The 23175-nt window shown below is 37.2% G+C and overlaps 1 protein-coding gene across 2 annotated transcripts in view; it reads right to left on the bottom strand.

Annotated features, from left to right (window-relative positions):
• The window catches only part of CPQ (carboxypeptidase Q), a 147852-nt gene that overhangs the window by 82749 nt on the left and 41928 nt on the right, over window positions 1–23175 (bottom strand). For both annotated transcript variants that reach the window (XM_059864224.1, XM_059864232.1), the window contains exon 4: window positions 12260–12467. In XM_059864224.1, the coding sequence (XP_059720207.1) occupies window positions 12260–12467 (208 nt within the window). The remainder of the gene's footprint in view (window positions 1–12259; window positions 12468–23175) is intronic.

The raw sequence follows: 23175 nt of genomic DNA, 5'->3' as shown, positions 1-23175 counted from the left end.
CCACAGAATGACCCCATTCATGGCTGAGCTGAGCCAGAGCACCACAAGGGTCACAGTCTCGTGACCTGCACAACACTTCCTTCCTCTTCCCAAAACTGCAGCCTGCCCACCAGCTGACTCATTTGCTCGACCACCAATAAGGTTTCCATCATTTGGTACTCTGCAGGCCACAGTGTGAGAATCTGGCTGTAGCACACAGCTAAACAATTCCTGCATTTAATTTCAAACAAATGGGAGAAGGACGACAGACAATCCACACCACTTCAAAAAGGGACTGCAGTAAGCCAGATGGTGTGGATAACATCTTGGGGAAGGCTGCTGGTTTATGATGACAGGATGTGAGGCAAAGAGAGGTAGAAATCTGGCACCCCACCAATGCAATGCAGTGCAATATCTGCTATGTAGATAGTGTTTCAGTGGTAAAGGTTGCAACTCCAGGTCCAAGACTGAAGCAGGAGATTACATCATAATATCTTGAATTCACATTTGCTTCGGATTTGTAAATTTGTGATAGTTGAATTACCTTCAAAGTGGTTTCATTATTCACAATTAAATATTTTGTATCGTTTATTATGCGTGTGACAAAAGTGATGTAGTTATTTCATTCCTTTGTTCACAGTTTGAGACAATTTTGCTATTTATGCAACGATTTCTCCTCTTTTTCTTTTCAAAAAGCATTAAAACAAAAACTGAAGAGATCCTTTTTCCAAGGTTCAAAGAAGATTGTGATAAACATTATATATATCACATTTTAAAATATTGATCTTCTGTATGGATACACACATTCAATCAATTCCAATTTCAACTGCAGAACAAAATCATTAAGCATGCATGTTTGTTAAACCTGTGGCAGAAATAATTTTATTTTCTTCTAGAGGCAAAAGTTTAATTAAACTTGAGACACTGGAGAAAAACTGAAGAGAGCTCTGAAAAAATGGCAGTTCTTCACTGGACTGTCTAGAGAACCTTAGATAAATGGAGGTTTCTTAATTACTAATTCAGTAGGTCAGTTTTAGAGCAATTGCACATTAAGCTAATTGTTTCAGAAAAATAATTTCTGTGAATTATCATCTGACAGAGTTTCTATCTGCACTTGGTTCATCAACGAAAAAGGAGACAAAGAAGTCTTTTATTCTACACCACAAGAGATGGATGGTTTGAGTTACATGATAGAAAAGACACAACATTGTCAGAGTCACTACAGTCATATCCCAAGTCAGTGTTGCATCCATAAAGCAACATGCTGTATTTATTGAACACAGCACAGATAATCCTTTGATCTCTGGTTCTGCTTGTTTCAACAGCCCAGTTTTAAATTGGTAGTAGCAATTATGACTCACATTACAATCAAATATGTGGTTTCAGATAAGGGAAAAAGAAAAAAATCAGTTCTCTGCTTCAAAGATTCAACAACAGATTATAAAGTGCTCAAAGAAGCAAAATGAAATTATTGAAACCATGCTAGTATCTTTTTGTACCACCCTGAGAGAAGAAATCCTTATCTATTCCTAAAAAATATACATTTAAATGCAAATGTAATTATAGACAAAGAAGATCTGTTCAAACCACTAAAACTGTATTTATAGCAATTTATACAGTTTCTATGCCACCGGATTTTAACAGCTAAAATTACTGCAAGCTAGCTGCTCGTTCTTCAACCTTTTAGTGGCTTTCAGACATCATCTTAATTAAGTGCCTGAAGAGATCCTCAGTCAAGCAGAGGAAGGTTTGGTTGGAATTTTCTTTTTGTTTTACCTTTAAACATATACAGCCTTTCCCAATTAAAGAAAAGTTTCTTATTAGAAACCAAAGATGAGAGCTGTCTGTGCTTTTCAACACAAACTTGGATTCCTTTACCCTTTACCAACAATGAATTTAATAGCAAATGATTTAATTTGACAGACATGCAAATTCTGTATTTTCCCAACTATGTATTACTGTCTGGACCTTTAATAACTAAGATTTGTGCTTTGTGATGTTGCAGAATCCTATGCTGAAAGGTCACTAAAAGATTTTTAAATGGGCTACATAGATAATTAGAAAACAAAGCCATCTCTTTCATGCAGAGGCTTTTGAAACAAACAGCAGCAATTACAGCATGCCCGACCAGATGCTCTCTTAGGAACTTATGCACTCGTGACAGATTGTCTAGATGCCTCCACTTGTCCCTGTACAAACATGTTCTTCAAGTGTGACTCTTCAATCCCCCAAGTTGTGAATGCATCTAAAATATGCTTTCTTATAGGGCTGGGCAGATCTTCCAAGGAAAAGCCGGATATAATCTCATCATACAATTTGTGCCATGCCTGCTAAGTTGCAAGTACTTGAGAACTGCTTTCAGTGAATAGGGGCAAGGATCTTGGATGCGCCAGGGGCACATCATACATTACATTTCTGCTTCCTAAAGATAAACAGATCCCATTTCATCCTGATGAGTATGAGTGATTCCTATGAATCTGCCAGGACTATTCTAAATTGCTGTTTTCTTCTTCAGAGTACTTCGTACTTTCATGTTTCTGACCCTGGCAACACCTGTAATTGCATTCCCTCACCATGGTCCACATTCCTTCACCACCAGATTCAGAAGGTCACAATGAAGTGTGACTGTAAACTTAGCCCAAAGTGTTCTTAATTCACTGAAAATCCTGTTAGAGATCAAAGAAAATTGAAGTAATTTGAGTCCTAACCATTGCTGACTTGGAGCATTCTGAAAGCATTCTCAAGCATTCTGAAAGGTTTTCTGGGTATTTCGAAGGAGCAAGAAGGCTGTTATGTTGATCCCTAACAGGACATTGTGTGCATAACAAAGCTCACAGACAAAAGAATGGCAAGTTTATGTATTTTCATATAATCTAGAATATTATCCTTGCCAATTTTGTTGAAATTTAACCAATCTATCAAAGACATCTTATTTATTTTTCTTTATGCTTAGTTGTATCTCTTTCCTGAAACTAATAATTTAAATTAATCTAGGCAATTTTAACTTAAACTGCCAAATTAATCAATGAAAAAGTAAATGCATCATACTTAGTGGATAAGGGGGCAATCCAATTATTTTGTTGAACTTATTTGAAGGCTGGAAAGTCTAATTAGCAAGAAAAGAACATCAGACTTGGGCTTGCTATAAATAGGGTCATTAACTATAGCCTATTTATATGCACAGCTGCAGTCTTCCAGGAGGACCCACAGAACCACTTGCAGAACGTGTTAAGAGACGGTCAAATAAAGGATCATCTGAACGTTCATTCCAGCTAAGTGAACAGACCCCTGGAGCACTTTAACATATAAACTAAGATCAGTGGACTTCAGGCAGAGGTGGAGAATATAAATGCAGGACTTCAGGTTCACAATGCCAAGAAACAAAGTAATACAAGCAGAACAGACCATGAGCTGTATAATCTGCTTGTAAGATGAGACAAACATACTTGACAACAGTTAAAGATACTGGTTTTCTTTTCCTTCACAAAGAATAATGTGACCTCAGGTCCTCTTCCTGATTATTTGAAAGGTGAAAGAAGAGGATGGAGGACATCACATACCTGAGTAATTTTCTCTTGGCAAGAAGCTGGATGACTGAAATTTCCCATTTGGAATGGTAGAATATGCTCTACTCTGCTGAGCAGCATGCCACAGAAGGCAGTGTCCTATCTTATGTGTGTGTATATATATATATATATATATATATATATATATATATATATATATATATGTATACACACACACATCTTACAGCAACAAATTCCTTTACAGTGAAAGATTATTATTTCATTAAATACCTTCTCACACAACAGCATAATAAACTTGGCACACAAAGAGGATGAGAAAAATCTTTGTCCAGCTGACATCACTGAAAGTAAAAATGAAGCACAATGATCATAAGGCCAGGTACATGATTAAAAAAATAGAGCCCAGAATTACAGAAGTAGTGTGAGAACATTAATATGATTCCCCACATTAAAATATTTAAAACACACAGAGAATTCTACCTCTATTTCCTTATATGCACACTAGGGAAAAAAAGCCCACTGATGTGGTGCAATTTCTAACACAGGATAGTTTTCAGACTATTTCATCTTATGTCATGATATTATTCCATTTACCCTCTACATAATATCTGATTAATGAGTTAGAACAGAGGTTTGGGGTTTTTTCCTGAATAATTTATACCAGAACATTGTAAACTGTTTTTAATATTTCACAATGATGGTTGTAAATTCAAACACTGGGAAATAATTCAGACGTAAGGAATTATGTAACTACCAGAAGAATACACACTTTAGTATATTTTTGTACAAATCTGTAAATTAGTCTATGGGATAAATGACAGACTAAAAACTAATGTGAAAAGCCAATGCAGACTGTGAGGAACATGCTTTTCAGCACGTATAAAGAAGCAAATCTAAAAAACCTGTAGTACAAAATACATTTTCTGTTAAAGACCCTGTAACATCCTTTTATCCTTTGTGACTTCAGTAAAAAATAATGGGATCTCAGTTCTAAACACAGAAATAAGTTTACATTTGTGACAAATACTATTGAAAAGAGGCAAGAGGATTTTTGTCCAAAATTCCATTTACCTGTTACAATGAATTAGAATTATATTTGTGCACAATGAAATTCAAGATAACTTACATATTCATGACATATTGTTATAAGTACTGACAATAACTGAGAAACTTTATGAACAAAATTCATTCTTTGATTTAAGATCTATGCCTGCTGGACTCACAAGATCTTCAACATTTTAATAGCAAGCATTCTGGATAGATTTTACTGGAATTATATGTTTTACAGGGTATTTTGCTTTGCTAAACCATAGTAAATATGTTTGTACCATTGCAACTACATTTACAACAAAGCTAGAGTGGCAATGTTCAAGACCTTTAAGGTCTCAGAAGCCTGGGGGCCTTCTTCTAGACCAAAGTATAAACTACACAACAATAGAAAAAGAATTTTTAAAGGATTTTTAAAAGCTTTTAAAAGAAAAAAGAACAAATGACAGTAACATTTTAATCATGTACTTTGTTAATAAACCAAGGTCTTGAGAACAGTTCCATCCAGTGTGGTCCATTAAAGACCACACCAACTGTATCAGCTTATTGTTTGCACTACCCCTCCCCACTCCCAGATCTCATGAGGCAGCAATGGGATGCCTAAAACCCTACAAGTCTACCCACAATTCAGGAGGTGGTTCCATGTTTCACTAGCTCTCTCTGTCCACCAAAACTATGACTTCTGCTACATACTCCACTACATCCTTGAGTAACCATCTCAGTTGCTGCAATCACACAGTTCTTAGAGTAACAACTCTGCTGTCGGTATCTCAATGTGATTAGCAGACTGAGTTCTTTCTCCCTTTCACCTCAGTCCCAACCTGACCATTTTTCATTTCACTTCTTTTAGCATTTCTCCTTTCACTCCATCAACAATGTTAGCTCTGTCCACTAGGTAAAAATCTCACAGTCAGATCTTCCACCTTGGTCCTGCGTGTGGGAATCTCTGAATTTGTGTTGAAGAGCCCTCAATATCCTGCCCACATACTCTTAGACAAGCAGTTTTTCATTAAACTTGCATTGTAAATATGTACTTTTTTAACATGACATTCGTGAAAAGACAAGGTCTTGGTAGTCCTCCGTCAATTGTACAAGGTTAAGCATATAGTCTGCAGCTAACAAATACAAACATACAAGTCCAGGAATTTGAAAACCCCTGTAGAGAACAGTTGTTTTGAAACTAACCCAGATACTTGGCACTGGCCTTTCTGGCACCTACTTATCCATAATGAAAAGAAAAATATTGTTTCTTTTCTCCTTCCTCCTCGATATTGTGGTGTTTCTTACTTCACACCTCAGGCAAGTTTTACGTCTGTGAAACACAGGACTACCCTTTAGGCATTCATGCATATCAGAATGCAAGAAAGACACAGTGTAATTTTAGAAGATAACTTTTACAATGTGGAGGAAAAGAGCTTTCACAACTTTTACAATGTGGAGGAAAAGCACTTTCACAACCATTTGTAAATCCTATGTGTATTTGTAAATTATTACTGAAATAAAATCCCACAGCAATTCTTTAAACTGCTGTGTGGGAGTAGAGACAAAAGAACGATTGGAAAGAAAAAATATTATAGCGTATCTGTTTATACTCACACCATCAAAAGGACTACAAAACTGCATGCTCTGATGAATTTGCTGGCCAACAGAACAAGCACTTTAAATGCTACTTTTTAATTTCTAGTGTCAGAATTTAGTTGGCTACAGTTTAGGATGTAAAGGATTTAAAACACAACCAAACACTCTGAAGAGTAGTGCCCAGAGCAAAGGTCCTGCAAGTAGCTTTGGACAGAAACCAGTCTAGATTCAAATAAAGGAAGGAGTTGGGGTGGGCAGCCAGTGGTCATGTACAGGTGATATCTATGACCATGCTCAGGTGTAAGGCAGGAAGCTTACTGGCTAGACTTACATCAGTAAGAATAGAAATAGAACATATATAGCAGGGTGACAGTGTCATTCAATTCTCCCAAACTCCACTCGACTCTAGTGAGGAAGGCCACCTACATGTCCCTTAGTCCTCCTCTGATATCATCAAGCTGGGACACAGAGCAGCTTCAGGCGCCTTCAAGATCAGCAGAGACTATTACCACCCTGACTATCTCACCTGCCCACATATGAACACGGTCTGGTTGTTTGGAAAACACATGAACTTTATAAAAGTCACAATACACTGGTGACACTTCAAGAATTCCTTCAAGAAAAACTCTGTCAGGAAATAATTTTTGAAAAATCTAAGTTGTTTTGAATCTTTCTTCCACATATAAACGTTGTTTTGAATCTTTCTTCCACATATAAACATTCCCTTGTTCCACCAATATTTCAAACATCCCACTCTATGTAATACAATGTTTTTCAACTGTTGCCACTAAAAACCATCAACCCTATATGTACAAATGAAATTTAAGTTGTAGCTATTGCATAGTCAGATACTGAAGTTTCTAAAAACAGGATTACATTAGGGTGCAATGGCCATTTAATCAGAAGGGAAACTACTGCCAAGTTTTCCATAGCAGAATTAAATGCTTTCAGTCAGCTCTTGGGTTTTGAATAGGCGATTCAAGTTTTAGAATATTTGCCATGCTTTACACCACAAAATCTAGCATACACTTTAGTCTTAAAATCTGATAGGCCTTCTGATAGTTAAAACAAACAAACAAACAAACAAATAAAATTATCACATTACAAAGAAAAAAAAATTCCTCCATATCAGTCTCATATTAATTTGGCTGTTTTCATCAAGACAAGACCTCTGTTTTAGAACAAATGACAGCAATATTGCCACTCCCACAAAGCACAGGATAAAAGACTCCAATTAATAGTATGAAAGCCAGTTTTTAATAAAACAAACACACCCAGAGGTGCTACTTATTTCAGCAAATATCAACAAAAATACTTCAAAGAAAATACATTTCCTAACAATGCCAATGTTCTTTCTTCACCCTTTCTCTTGTTTCTTCTTTACCACTTCTTTTTCTACTTCTCTTGCCCATCAGTCCACTGCCACAAAGTAATGGACTAGCTCTCTCAAAACTTTCAGAACCAAATCTCCATAATAATCTTCTAATTCTTTCAAATTCTCTTAAATTGTAGCAGCAACAGGGATCAGCTTACAGTCACAGGAGAGAGGCTCACAGAATTGTATTTAGAAACCATTCAACATTTTGGAATGAATAGCAAAACAATCCACATGGAGAAAATGTGATAATGGAGCCATAACATGATGGCATCAGGCTCTTAAAATATTTCTCCTCAAAGCTCTATTGTATGCATGATTTACTTTGAGCACAGGGATATCTGGAAGCCACATCAAAGACCTAATGGATAGACATTTTGTTAACATATGTAGAACTGATGCCAGGCCATAAAACAACACTGCACTGAGTATTACACATCTTCAGAAAAGTCTGGCTGTTTTGTGTTGATTTTTTTTCTTGAGGTTTGGGTGGATTTTTGGTTTACAAATTATTTCTTCTGTTATGTGCATGAATGCCTAACAGGCTCAGAAGCCTGGACAATTTTTATGTTCTCTTGTTCCCTGGATCTTTGCCCAGTATCACAAAATTTAAGACAGGGCTGATCTTTGAAACTGGGAAAGGAAGAAGAATGAAAAAATAAATAAGCATCTATATCCTTTGCAGAACAGGTTCTGTTACATCAATCACAGACTGATAAAGCACCTCACAATCCATGCTACTACGTTAGCATCTCTGATTCTCAGGTCATCCCTGAGACTGCTACTTTCTAAGTGCTGATCAAACTTGGCTCTAAGCTACAGTGCATTCTTCACTTTTGAACACCAAGGTATTTCATGTCCTTGGTGTTCAAAATGAAGACAATTTTCAAATTGTACATACTGCAGATATGGCATTCCATAAAACCAGGAGGCCAACATGCTTTGTAGAGCATTTGTAGCTTTGTAGAATCCCTGGAACAGCTCTCCAGGATTCTGAAAAGGCCACTTATCAGCTGCTCTGTTTCTGCTCTAAAGTATTTATCCTGGATCACAGAATAATGAGCAGCAAATTTATGTACTTTGTAGGGCACTTAGGAAACAGTTTTTCCATCACTTACTAACTGTAAGATAAGTAAAACAGCACTGCACACCAAGGAACACAGAGTATGAAAAGACACTGCAAGTCAAGATTGCAGAGGAGTTATAACTTATTCCACTTTGATACCTTTTCAGTTAATCACATATTTTGTGGTTTCATGTTTGGCACATTCGGTACATTGAAGCCAGATTAACAACAAACAGCTGCTATTTATAGCATTTCCCCAAAGATGGGAACGGTTTCTGCTGCACTTTAAGACCAATCATGTTACATCTGTATTAAAATGAGAAGACAAACATGTTTTACTGCCAGCTCTGCCTGAATTTCAAATGAAAACCACATTAGTAAACTTGTGAATTTCTCAGTCAGTCAGTCTCCAGTGTCAGCTTACATAGAGTTTAAATAAAACATCTCACCAACACACAGTACAGCACAAAAGCATGCTAGCAGCATGGGCCTAGGTGCAAAAGAATTCTCAAATACTCCTCCAAGATAAAAAGTCAGGAATGGACTGCAAATGTCTCTAACCTGCAATAGCCTGGACCTCAGCAGGCTCTGCTACCATACCTTTGTCATTTCACAAACTCTTTGGCTCAGTTGTCAGCAGTCATACCGGCTTTAATATAAGTCCCACAACCCACAGGTTTTCTACTCTCACTGCTGTCCTAAGCACCGTGAGAATGGGATCCCAAGCTCAGAAAGGCTGCCAGGACATCAAGTCGTAGCATGTTTGGTCCCACTGTTTTCCATTTGTTTGTATGAAGAACAGCTGAATCTTGAACTCATAATCATATAGGCACAGGCTCACCTCCTTTAGGTACCTACAGGTTAATCAGGCCTCAGCAGGCACTAAACAAGGACCTCAACTCCCCTGAGGGTGGTGGATGTCTCTGCTCTGACCATGTACGATCACACCCGCTCTGACATAGGAAGAGTCTTGTCTGGGGTGAACAGTCCTTTCCTAACTTAGAAGGAATAAGACAATTATAAACAGAACAGAGACATTGGTGACACGCTGAACTTCACTGACAGAATGACAAAATCCATTTCCTATTTCTGTTCAGATGCTTTCAACACCACCTGAAAACTTACACCTGCAAAGCTGCAGCTTGCAGCAGATTTCACCATACATTTTTCTCTTACTGCCTCCTGGCCAGCCAAACAGAAAGGATAAAGCAGGAAGGAAACCTGAAGTAGCAGTGGGTTTTCAAAAGTATTTGCACATGGGGTACAGAGATGCCTCAAAAAGACACAGGACATGTGCTCTCATGTCACATCATCACCCCTGAAGAGGAATGCACCCTTGAGAGCTTGATGCTTCACAAAGCAGTAGTAACATTTCTTTTACTGCTTTAGGTTAATTGGAAATGCAAATGTGTTGAAGTTAAGCACAGGAGCTTAAAATAAGGTTTGCAACTCAAACAATTCAGAGTATCCATTTTGATGATTTCAACATTTCTTGTGGCAGCAATGACTTTCAGAACGGTAAGTCTAAAATACAGGAAACTTTTAGGAAAATATACTAAAAAACATGTCAACTACTATTTTTCTGTTTTCCTCAATGTTTTTCTAGTTTTACCCCCAATCCCCAATTGCTATATGCAAGAATCCACATAAAGCACTTGGAAAAATGATTGAAAAAGGAGGAACAGATCTGGATATGCTGCAAAAGTGGTCAAATTAAAAAACAACAACAACAACAACAACCAAAAAAAACCACCCCCACAAAAACAAAAAACTCCAAAGCAAAACAAAAAAAGAACCCCCCAAAAAACTCTAATGAGGTATGGAAAAAAAGACTTTTCTCCTTTAACATATTTCAATAATAATAAATATTCTTTGTAGCATTAACTTGTCAGACATATTATTTCAGTTCATGGTAATTATTTTTAATAAATATGTTAAAGTCTCATGGAAGGAGTCAATGAATTATTTTTAATCAAGCAGTATATTAAATTCTGGTCAATATATAGATGAACACAAGTATACCTAAATGTGTAGCTACATCTTGAGCTGAATCACTTTCCACCAGACTTCACACACTTTGTTCAGTGTCCTACAGCAACCCTCATTTTCAACTGCGTTTCAGGGGTTTGAGTTATAATTTGCTGCAATACCTGTGACCAGCTATGTTTCAGAGGTTTTTACCTAATTTTAAACTGTATTGCTTTAGACTTTGTAAGAGCAATACCAAGCAATACCACCCACTGTTGATTTCTCACCCAGAGTTCAGAGATCCAGATTTGGGTTTGTTTCAATTCAAAACTTAAACTGAAATTTTGGCCCGTGGAAAAGGCACCTTTCTGTTCCCCAGGATTTGTACTGCATTTTGAAACACTTTGGCATAGAGGGCATTGTAAGAGTTGGGATCTGCAATGTATTTTATTGCCTAAATAGTGAGATGGTTCCCATTTTTACCAGAGTAACACAATGGAATGAGCATGGAGAAGCACCCATTAAGGCTCCAACAGGAACTGAGTACTAAAAAACCTAAACATTCACTAGTTTTATTTTTCTGTTTCTTGGTTACATTTTCAAAGTGTGTGCACTACCACTCCTATTATCATCAGCAGGGGGCTTGTAAATAAGCCTTTACCCAGTGTTTAAGAAAAATCAGCTTGTCAGTGGAAGTAGTGGAGAGATCCCAATCCACTTCAATTCTTAAAGAAACAGAGCAGGACAGCCAAGAGAAAATCAAGTCCAGGCAAACACCTTAACACATCTTTGAAGTCTGCATTTCAACATAACCTGAATTGAAATGTCAAATTTTGAAATACACCAAACATAATTCAGGAAAGATAGCAAATTAACTGGTTAGAAACATTGTTAAAAATGCAGATGACATAAAACTAAATTAAATGCACTGTAATTAGAAAGTTGGTAAATATGTCTTTCATGAAGCTAGACTCACAGGTGATGTTATATAAACCAATCAACCATCAGGGTAGTTACTCTTTCCCTGCCCAGTGACCAAGCTGCTGAAACTGTACACTCATGCTAACACTGAGAATCTCTGACACCACAAGCCAGAGCTACTGAACTGCCACCTCAGAAAAGATAAAATCTCTTGAATATATGAAATCTTTTGCCTGGTTTAAAGGTCAGAGATAGTCATTCTTCTTCTCCATTGAAGCCATAAAAGTACAATGTTTAACAAAGCATTGTGGCTCAGTAGGTACTCTAGCAGCAATTTCGAGTGCTGCTGTAACTGAGGTTTCATCAACATTTTCACAATAAAACGTACTGCCAGAAAAGTAATTCCCTGTTGTAAGGTGACACAGAAGACCTTGTACCAGGCACAAATCCTTCAGCACCAAGAGTTTGGTTTGTATGATTTTTAGCTAAGAAGTTGGAAGAAAAGAGAAAGCAAGAAGAAAAGTCTTACAAATGGAGGACAACAATGTAGAATTATGAAATGTGCAAACTGAATTTGTGGTGCAGTTTATTCCAACCATACATACCTGCTAAACATAGCCATGAAACCTGCTACTTGTAAAAGACTGAAAAGCTAAAACGTCTAAAATATAGAAGAGTGTGTGAATAAAAGTTACTTGTTTTTGGGATTCCTTCAAAAGGGCTGGTTTGGTTTTTTGATTGTTTCTTTCACATTAAAAAAAAAAAAAAAATTAGAGGGTTTTGTATATTTTCACCCACCTGCTCTGGGTACTTGCTTCCAACTATCTCTGCCACAGTGTTAAAGGAAAGAGAGTCTGGATAAGTCTTAGCTCCCATCCTCAGGTGCACAACAATCTTAGTGCCACGGAGAGACATTCGTGACATCATCTCAGCATCTTCCACAGTGATGCAAGCAGTGGGAATTTGGGGTACATCAGGCTGGTAACTCTGCCCCCCGGTATGTGGACTGTTAAAAAAACAACAAAACACAGTGTTAACAACTTTGCTCTGCCATTTTTTTAGCATTACTGTAGAATTATTAAAAAGAATGACCATCATGACCATCCCTGCCATACTCTCAAAAGGGACATTGCCACAATTTTTAAGAAAACTTTTGACAAAATACATCAAGTGTTTTTACACTAATCAGAATATCTGACTGTTACTATTAAATATATCCAGAATTCTATTCATTGTCAGCTCTATTTAGGTCATTGCCATGCTTTGATATCACACTCCATTCACTGCTTTACCAGAAAGAAAAGGAATGAAAAGTCTAAACGAATAGATTACCAAAAGTGCATTTTTTTTCCTGTGGCAAGTAATGAAATTAAAATTCACTATTAAATTTTAATGTTATTTTCCAAATAACAGAATTGCAGAACAGATGAGGTCGGCAGGAACCTCTGGAGGTCATCTGGACCAACTCCCCTGCTTGAGCGGGCCACCCAAAACCAGTTGCCCAGAACCATGGACAATGCATGAAAATCTTCACCTGTGAACCTTCTCACAGCAGCAGACACACTTTTTCATACAATTAAACAAAGAATAAAAAGTTTTTAATTGGGTTATTTGTAAGTCTTCTAAACTGGAAAAAAAAAAACCCTATTTAATTCCTGGAGGAGATCTGTTAGAGATGAAAGGAGAAACCTACTTTGTAAAGTTATAGATTAAGTAAAATGGGAGAGATTATTCAGTTATATTTATTGAGAAGAATAATCCCTTCTCAACAATAACAAGTCATACTGTAATCAATAACATAACTTGCAGAGTAGATATGTATAAATATTTTTTTCACATGGAAATACTAAAAATGAGTTACAGAGGTCTTACAGGAGCTTCTTCAGAGTATAGACAGACCAGTCTATTAAGTGACAATAGTTCAGGAATTTATTGCTCCCAGTTGTTTACAGCTGAACCTCAAAGGCCAGTGTCTCTTCCCATCAGCTTTGCAGGTCAGGTGACCCATGGCTCACCTTTGAAACAACATTTAACCTGAAACTCAGCATTTCCTGTGCCATGTAATACTCCCTGAGTGGGAGAAACCCACATGGACTTATAAATTCCAACCTTTTTTCTTTTTTTTTTCTTTCTCTTTGTCAGATTAAAAAAAAAGGCACCCCTTATCCCTACTTTTAAACTGTGATAACTTGCTGCATATGTTTAATATTTCTTTGAGTGTTTGGGGATAAATCCAGCATGTTAACAAAAAGACTTTTCAAACAATGTAAAATAAACAGACAAAAAAAAAAAAAAAAAGAAAAAGAGAGATGATGGTTTCATGTACTAATATTAAAAAAACCCCAAACCCTACATTCAACAACTGAGCAAAAACTGTTTGTTTCTGGTAATTTTAAATGAATGTTTTTGCCAGTGTCTTCTGGCAGGTTTATGTCTTAGTACTAACATGGTGTATATGCTGAACTGCGGTAATTCAAGTTTTATCATTGATTTCAAGGTCCTTGTTATTTATCAGATGCTCAACAAAAGAAACCCCTAAAACTGTATTTGTTTCTCCAATTTAAGCAGCAAGCACATTTATTGCAGATGCTCCATCCCGATGTTCCACCACAGTTGTGGATAAGGCTTCTGACAACTCACTGTGATCTGCAGTGCTTACACACCTCAAGTGAAGGAACAATTTGCAGGTACAAAATTTACCCAGCTAGTCCAAAAAACAAACCTTGAAGTTACCCGCAAGTGCCACTCTGCCAAGATTACAAAGGTAAACCCTATCACCCAAATTAAACCGTATTGGCACAGGCTGGCCAGAGCCAGCAACAGCTCAGATGATTCCAGGATCTGACAGGAATGGATGACTGCCCAAATTATTTCTACAAAAAGGGAAATGGACCCTAAGCACGATGGCTACAAAGACACAAAGCAATACCACAGTGCTGTTGATTCCTAATGCTGCAAGAGGAACTCACATAGAAAACATTTGTGGCAGACACTAAGCATCCTGGGATGCTCCTGATTAAAGTTTACATGCATGCAAAACATGCCATGTTTTAGGTATAATAAATAATAATAAATTGCATAATAAATTGCTTAATAAAGTGCCAAAGAGTACATTAAAAAAATCCAAGCAAAGCAAATTAAGTGCCTTTTATGTAGAGATAATCAGGAACTGGAAAGGCTACTGACCATATGGCAAGACCTGAGCAAGAACTAACAAAATAGAAATTACTAGCAGACTCTGTGTAACAGATGGAGAGAAGCATTCCTGAGTTTGGCTTAAAACAGGGCAAACAGGACGTAGTTTGGGAAAATCGGGAGAAAGAATTTTTTTTGGTGGGGAGGAGGGGAAGCAGGGGGGGATGACAAGAAAGTGTTTTTTTTCATTGAGTCTGAACAAACCTTATTTCAGGACTATTATTTCAAAAGAAGAAGGATCTTATTTAAAAAAAAAGAAAAAGAAAATTAAACTCTCTTGCATTTACCATTCCTTGCACCTTGAAAAGGAAATGAAATGAAAGCATCACATAACAGCAGCCATAGAGTTCACAAAGAACACTGACTCTGAATCAGCATGCAACTTAAAAACATTGGCACCTACAGGCAAGCAAGGTGCACCTCTGGAACTTCCCAGTAACACCTGGGAGTGACGTTAGCATCTGCTTCACACACACACTCTGTAAAAAATGCTGTTATCCAACAAACCCTAAGTTAATTCTGCAAAACTTTAGGGGTAGTTAGGTTATTTAACATATGATACCCCAGTTCAATACCATAATTTGGTGTTCAGAAGAGATAGTAAGTAGTTCTCCCATTATTTTTTATTTACTTAACAAAAGCATCTGTTTTGATTTTAGATCTACTGAATCACCTCACATCCATATTTAAACTATTAATTGAAAGAATATTAATGTTACTACAAACTCACACTCATTTGGTCCTGACATTCTTGTTCAACAGCTGACAAAATTCAGATCAATAAAGTGGTTGAGTTTTGCTTTTGATAAACCCCTAGATTTCACATCTTGGAAAGTATTTAAGAGAAGTGTCATGATATTAATAAAAGCAGAGAAAAGGCTTTAAAAAACCTCCACATTTTCTCTGTGAAAAGTACATGTCAAAAGGCTAGTAAGAAACAGATGTGGCTTGTACCTTACACAAAAGTGTAAAGGGAGAATAAAATATTCAAAAAGCACCTATTTAGTTTCTCTTCTGAGTAAAACAATCAAACGTGGAGAAACTAAAAATGTGGATGAAAAGATGTGCTGCTGGTGTCAGGTCAGTTCTAACTCTTCTTACTGTGGTAGCTGACCAAGCATGCTCCATTACTTTGTTCCTGCACTTCCAACCCTTATCTCTAAGATAAGCTAAAATGCCCAGGGAAAAGTAAACTGTGTAAGAACCAGTGCTTCAAGCTAAACTGGATGCTCTGATAGAAAACAGATCTCAAGTTGAAGCCTTGGAAAACGATAGCAATCTCCTAAGGGGAGAAGTAAACATGACATTACAAGAACTCTAACATGGCTAAAAGGAAAAAAAACCCCAGCCAATCAAACCTTGATTATACAAAAGCTTAGAAAGATTTATTTCAACCATAATGTCTATGCACATACCCCCAGTGCACCATTCTTCACATCAACCTAGAAAGGCAATCTAGAGCTGGGAAATGCAAAATCAATGCTGTCTAAGAATTGCCAGTGCTAAGTTTGCTCATTCAGACAAACACATTGCAAGACTCTAATTACATATGTGACCACTAATTTCCTATAAGACCCATGTAAAATTCACTGTATGAACCACATGTAAACTAAAAATTCATATCAGACCAGCCAGTTTGTTAATATTGACTTAAATCATAACACACATTCCTGAGTAGAGCCATAACTACATTAATCACTAGCTATACCCACAGCAAGATCACAGCCTTAACTTGGTAACAGGCTCACATCTTCCACTGACTTTGCTTTTGTTTTTTCACTCGTATATTCTACATAGCACAGAAAATCTCATGACCACATAAAAAGCTTTTCACTTTAAAGGGGGTGATGGAACATGCTGCAGCAAAACAGGGGGAAAATCACCCATCTTGTTCTCACAGTTTTCTTTGGAGAGTACCTATTCATGAGTGCCTCACTCCTGTAACTTTCTCTGCATCACGAGCAGCATGGCACAGTCTGAACTCCATGCAAGTAAATCCCCTTTTCCAGCACCACAAACTCCTTTCAAAACAAAAGTTGCCCTTGTGTGCACTCTAACTGTGCATGTTCTTTCTTCCAAGATCCTCACCAATATCTGGATATAGAGGACAACTGTGATTGCAATTAGTCAAAATGTCAAAAGTATTGTTAATCTTCTCAGAAGAATTGGGTCTATAAAAACGAAATCAAGACTATTCCCCATTTACAACCACTTGGCAAAGCACAAAAGAAATAAATTCAGCCTAATTTTGTGTTTCTGTCATCATTTGTCCCAAGACTCACTTGCTTTGTTTGCTTCTTATATTGTCTTGGTGGAATTTGATTTGTTGGTTCTCAGTAAGTTGAAAAGATATCAAGACTGTCAAATTCAAAACCAAATAGGAACATGCACAGAAACTTTTAAGAAACTGCAGAGTAAAAATACTATACAAATATGGAATCAAATAGTATAAATAAATAAAGGAGTGTAACAGAGTGTAATTGAGTGTAAGAAAGGCTCCAGAAGCTACCAGCCTTACCAAGGGAAGTTCCCTTTGAAGAAGAACACAGCATTATTATGTTACCACATGGACTCCAATCAAATTAACATTTAGAAAACTGCATTTAGTGACTACTGGGCACTCAATAAAATTATGCTTTACGAAACAAGCATAATAACTTTGCCATAATTATATATGTCCTAGGTTACAGAATATAACTTACACATACATGTTTGTATTTCACTATATAATCAGTAACACAAAGACCAAGAGAATTCTCCAATAAGTACAGAATCTTTCAAAAATAGCATGGATTAGATATGGTTTGCCAAACAAGAAGCAGAAAATAACTCTGAATAGTAAAATGATCAAATGAAGTTCGATGCATTCTACCCTGGGACTATCCAACTGCTGGGAAAGTAGAACAGCTTTCCAAGAATCTGTAGAAAATGCAAGTTTGCATCAGCTGCTCTTCAACTGAAAGAGAAACTTGCTGGATCTTACAGACATGAGGATGACTCTCCAGCAGCTGACATCTTGAGGAAACTATTTAAGTCATACACCTGTTTGGCCACTTCTGCTCAGTACAAATCACCAAGCTCTGTCCTTCTGTGTTTACATTCCTGTGAGAATGCAGCTGCATGCTACAATAGGTACATTAGGAGCAGGCCAGCAGCTGTAAGGATTCTGGCTTCATAGGCTTTGTTTGTGACTTTTTTTGTTGAATTCCTAGTTTCTCAGCCTTGAGCACAAGTCTTATTTATATCTTCAATGACCCCCTCAATCACCAGGGACCAATGTGCACAGAGAACAAATTCAAAAAAACTCACTGAGAACAGATGTTATATTTTACACCTACAGGAAGGATATAAATAAATCCAAACAAACAAAAAAGAAATCAAAACTCAAAACAACAACCCCCCTCATTTTCTTTATTTGGAAAGCAGCAAATCAGACAAAGAAGCATCACAAGGCTGGCAATACAAAAGCAAACTAATAGCTAGAATATGGACCTGCTCTCCATGCCATCTCCATTTAATGATGTTTTTCATAATTATAATTACCTCTTATATCAAAATCATCAAGCACAACTAGGTGTGAAGAGGCATTAGAGCATTTAGGGTACAGTATCAGTCTCTAATTCATTAGAGAGAGGGAGCAGCAGAAAGGGTCAAGCCCTCTCACACACAGGCACATTCATACACACCAGAAACACGAGTCAGCCTTGGCACTGAACTGAGTACATCATGGGGCAGCACAGGGAGCTCCCTCCTTCTTTCAAAGGATGGGCATGGTAAGGGGTAACATGCAGCCAAGACTCAGCTGAAGGAAAAGGGTAGGGATATTTTGTCTTACTACCATAAAACTTCTCCCTTTTAAACAGCTGACCCCTGAGGTAAACAGAGGTGAGCAAGGTCTGAAAGGAGGCAGAAGAAAGTCTCAGATTCACACAACAGGATATGGATGGTGCTTTTCTTCTTTCTCTCCTTCTCTGTGAAACCCACCATTCAGGGCAGTATGTTCTTTGGACACTGTCCTCCATAAAAACCAAACCAATCTTAAACTCATATGCATTGAGGAATGTTTCCCTTCAAGAAGCTGTGGCAATGGAAACAAACCTCATGAGATACCCTTTTCAAAGTGTAAAAAATAAGACGTGTATCAACAGGAATACAAAGGTAGTCAAGAAAAAAAACATAAGGGAGAAAGGGCAGTGACAGAGGGTAAACATGTTTTTCAACTCAGCAGAAGACAAAACATCTTAGCACCAAAGGCAACTATATGGATGGACTTAAGAGGAGAACTTTTAAAAATAAAAAAACTCCCAAGTGGAATAAAAAGTTATTATCATCTAAGATAGTGTGGAATTAAATCCCAAAAGTAAAATAGAAAAAAATAGTTTTCTTTTCTGTTTGTGAGTACAAGCTTTTCCACTGAAACACTTCCATTAACCTCAACAGAGGGGGGTGGGACAACAGGGGAGAAGACTTTAAAACCTAACTGGATATGAAAAGAAAGTGAAGGGACAGGCTGGATTCAACTTCAGGGAATGAGCAAAAAAAAAGCCACTGCAAGACACTTGTCCAGGTGAGCCACAAAATTTTCTGAAACAAACTGAAACTCTGAAAAATCTTCACTACATAAATGCTTTTTTCACTCCCACACTTCTGATTTCTATAGAATACTAAACACCTTTTTGATGTTCTGTTAAACAATCCATCACTTTTACCATTCAAATAAAAAAGAGAATAAAAAATATGTTAGCAAAAATAATACAGAGGGGGTACCACTTATTTTTTCTCTCAAGTGAGAAATTTTAGTAGTGTCACTTGAAAGGGATTGTTTAACTACACCTGATCATTACATTTGCCTGTTATCTAGTTCACACATTATACAGTTCCACTTATGCAATTTAAAATGCACTATAAATGCCTAAGTGAAAAGAAAATGTTATCTTATAGTGTATTACACATATTTGATAAACTCGTTCTCCAATAAATGGTATATTTTTATTTCCAAAATTCAGGCAAGTCTTGCCTGTCACTTCAAACTTACAGACACTCTGAATTTTCCATTTTTGAACCTGAAATCCACTGTAAGCAGAAAAGTCTTTTTTAGGAACAGAGTGTATTTTTAAAGTTCATTGTAGTATTTTAACTCTAGTGAACTACAACTAAATATTGAGCAGCCCCACAAAATGTCATGCCAAGCATGAGTGTTCTTTCCCCAGCTGTAATTTTTGACAGTGTAAGATTCTTCAAAAAGCTTCATAATCTACATTAGATGATATAAAAATTGTCCCAATAGGTATGTGTTTCCTCTTAACAGCTCCTTTCCTGGCAATTAGTTGTGTCTGGGAAACAAAGAGTGTCAGGCTTAAAAAAAAAAAAATATTCAGTATAAATCATGGTTGAGAGAATGACTGAATAAGTTTTGGGGATCTTGCTGTGCTACAGTTTCATTGGGAGCATGCAGGAAGAACACCTGGCACACAGTAGTTTTCATAAGGAAATTAATGTAGGGGTTTTTGAAAAAAAAGTAGCTCAGTCTGAGAATTGAAGTAACTTTCCTTCCTCAGAAGGAAAAGAGATATTGCTGACAAAATGCAACACTTTCTCACTGTTTTTTTTCTCTCTGAAACATACACCATATAGTCATTTTGTTTTGCATAATGTTTGATAGTTTTTCCTCTTCCCATTTAATCCTGGAGATACAGCAATTCCTTTATCATCTTCTGAAAGGGAGAGAATTCCACTTTCGCAATTTATGTGTTTCTTTAATATCTAATATAAAGTGCCTATGAGACCCTGTGCTGGAAGAGAGACTATCTGGAACAATATAATTTTCTCTTGTTTTCATTAGTCGATCCACGTTGCTCAGGAAAATGTTGTTGTAAAAAAGGTAGCAGGCTGGAGGCAGGTACAATAATGATCATCACTTTTACAGGCTGTACATGAATTAAAATACTCAAATAATTTTGGACTGGAACCAAGAGATACAGGCACACAGCCAGTCAGAGCAGATGAATTGCTAAGGTGTCACGGGTTTAGGGACATGATGAGATTCCAGACTACCTGAAAAGTGACAGCGGTGAAAATGCCAGAGCTCTTCAAGTCCACCCCTGGTAGCTCCAGGAGAAGAGGACTGCCACAGAGGACCACAGGCTTCCCCACTTCCTCCTCACCCACGTGTCCAGGGTCTCACTCGTGCTCAGGCAGGCTCCCTGAGGAGAGGCATGCAGCAAGGCACCTGCACTCAGCCCCGTGTACACCCCACAGCCTTAGGGCTCAATACAGGAAAACACTGAAGATCAGTTAGTGATCACTTAGATCTCACTGCAGGACAGTAACAGAATAAAAAGTGGGAATTTTCTTCCCAATGTTCAGGTACTAAGTAGTTATTATTCCCCCACCCCACAAAGTACACTGTGTAAGAAAATGATCTTCCTGATTGTGAATGATTGTTAACACTGAGACCATGTATATATAACTTCATGAATAATATAAATAGAAAATCTTGAAAAAACTATACCTACTTAGAAAGAAGTGCATAATATAATTTTTAGAAGTAGAAATGTGTTTTACAAGCTAATATACACTGGCTGAATTACCTTGCAGCTGTCAAGCTAAAATTTCTTCCTCTAAAATACTCTATACTACACTTCTGTGTAAGCGTAGTGGAGTTACTTAAATTACTCACTGGAAATTGTACTTGTAACAAATCTAACTTTATAGACATAAACAGGTACTGAATTCTACAGAACAAACCCAAATATGTGCAATTCATAACTATTTATCAAATAGTTTAAAACAATTGTTCTGTAAGTGCAGCCCAAAGATCACCTGCAGTTTGCAGCCTTTGTAGACCCAGCTCTCAAAATGAGAGCTTTTAATAATTTCATGAAGATAAGTTTCACTGTCCTGCATGTGAATCTTGTGATGTAGCCCTTACACTGGTTAATACCAATATTAACAAAACTCCTGTTTTAAGAGGACAGTGCTTGATCCCTGATCTAACCACAGAACTCTTCACCTGCAATGAAGAGTTGATGGCTGATGTGACCCAGGATACACTGCAAATCACAGGGTAGCACTTTTAGCTGCAAAAATACTGCTAAAACAACTTCTTGGAAGTTCTTGATTTATCAAACATTTAGGGGAAACAGACCTAGGTTTCATAAGGATTGTCTAGGACAATCCTTATGAAACCATGACTTGGACTGTCCAGCTCACAAGCTCTGCTCCCTGTTAACTTTTGTAGTGGCCTGAAAAATTCATGTGGAAGTGGAAATAATAGTGCATTTGTGGCTAAAATTTCTGCCCCAAACATATCTGGACTAAAATTAAATAAAAATAAAAGCTTCAGATACCTTATGTGGGAGATCCTAGAGGACTGAATGGAATTCTACTTTCCTTTCTAAGGAAACTTCCACGGATAAACATCACCTAAAAGTCTAATGCTTTCCAGTGGTGTTCTCCAATTCCTTCTCATCTTATTGCAATTGCCTGGATTCTGGCATCCTTTCACTAACTGTTAAGCCAGTCCATTAAGTAAAATCAAAATAGTGAAGGAATAAAAAATACCACTCTATATGGGAAGGGTTAAAGGAATCCATCACTGATTGTCACTCAGAAGTACAAAGATTTGCATGACTGAAACCTAATTTTAGACACTTAAAAACAGTTACAATTCTAAAAACATAAGCTGCAGCTGCACTTGTTATTCCAAGTAGCTCTGCTAAAGTTTTCTCATGGGTCTGTCTATTCACGTTGCATTTCTGGCAAGACTGAAATGGTAGCATTCTCTCAGACACTGCAGCACACCATTTCTGTTTTCCTAGTGTCAGCATTATAGACTAAGTAAAAGAATAGAGGGGAAAAATCCCCATAGTTTTGTGGAGTTACAGCCTTAGATGGCCTCTCAGATGAACTTCACTTCCCTGGACTCTGGCTGCATGTGGACAGTGCTGGGTGCCTTCTCAAGGTCTTTGAGCCTGAGCACAAAAGTAGAGGCCTCTAATGCCCCTTATGGAGATACAGAGCACATACTCAAGTTGCCTGGTCCCTTCACATAATTTCTGGCATTCCAGTGTCCCCCTGCAACCTCCTCAAAACCCCAGACTGGGAGCCTTGAAAATTTTTCTTTCCTTCTATAGAGACTGCAGATAGAGATACTCAGAGGGAGACACAAACTGAACTCAAAGAAGGATCACAAAATGCTTCCTGAAGAGGTGCATGCAATACACAGATTACAGAAGAAAACTAAAACCTCCTTACATCCCTCCTGGGAATTCACTCTTTCCAAAACTCAGGTTTTTGGCAAAATCACATTTGAATCCCAGAACCTGATTTCTAACGTTCATGCTGTTCTTGATGATATAAAAATGTTACTAAGAAAAAGCCTTTTACTTTTTTGAAATTCCAACTCCTTTGTGCTCTTTTCAGTGGCTTTAATTCTCTCATGGTGAGTTAACACTGAATTGGACTCCAATCCTTTGAATTACAGTCAACAAATTATTTTTAAATGTTCAGATTTGAAA

This window comes from Haemorhous mexicanus, chromosome 1, assembly GCF_027477595.1.
Source record: "Haemorhous mexicanus isolate bHaeMex1 chromosome 1, bHaeMex1.pri, whole genome shotgun sequence".
Taxonomy (NCBI): domain Eukaryota; kingdom Metazoa; phylum Chordata; class Aves; order Passeriformes; family Fringillidae; genus Haemorhous; species Haemorhous mexicanus.
Note: the sequence above shows the minus strand (reverse complement) of the source record. Positions and strands in the feature narration are given on the sequence as shown.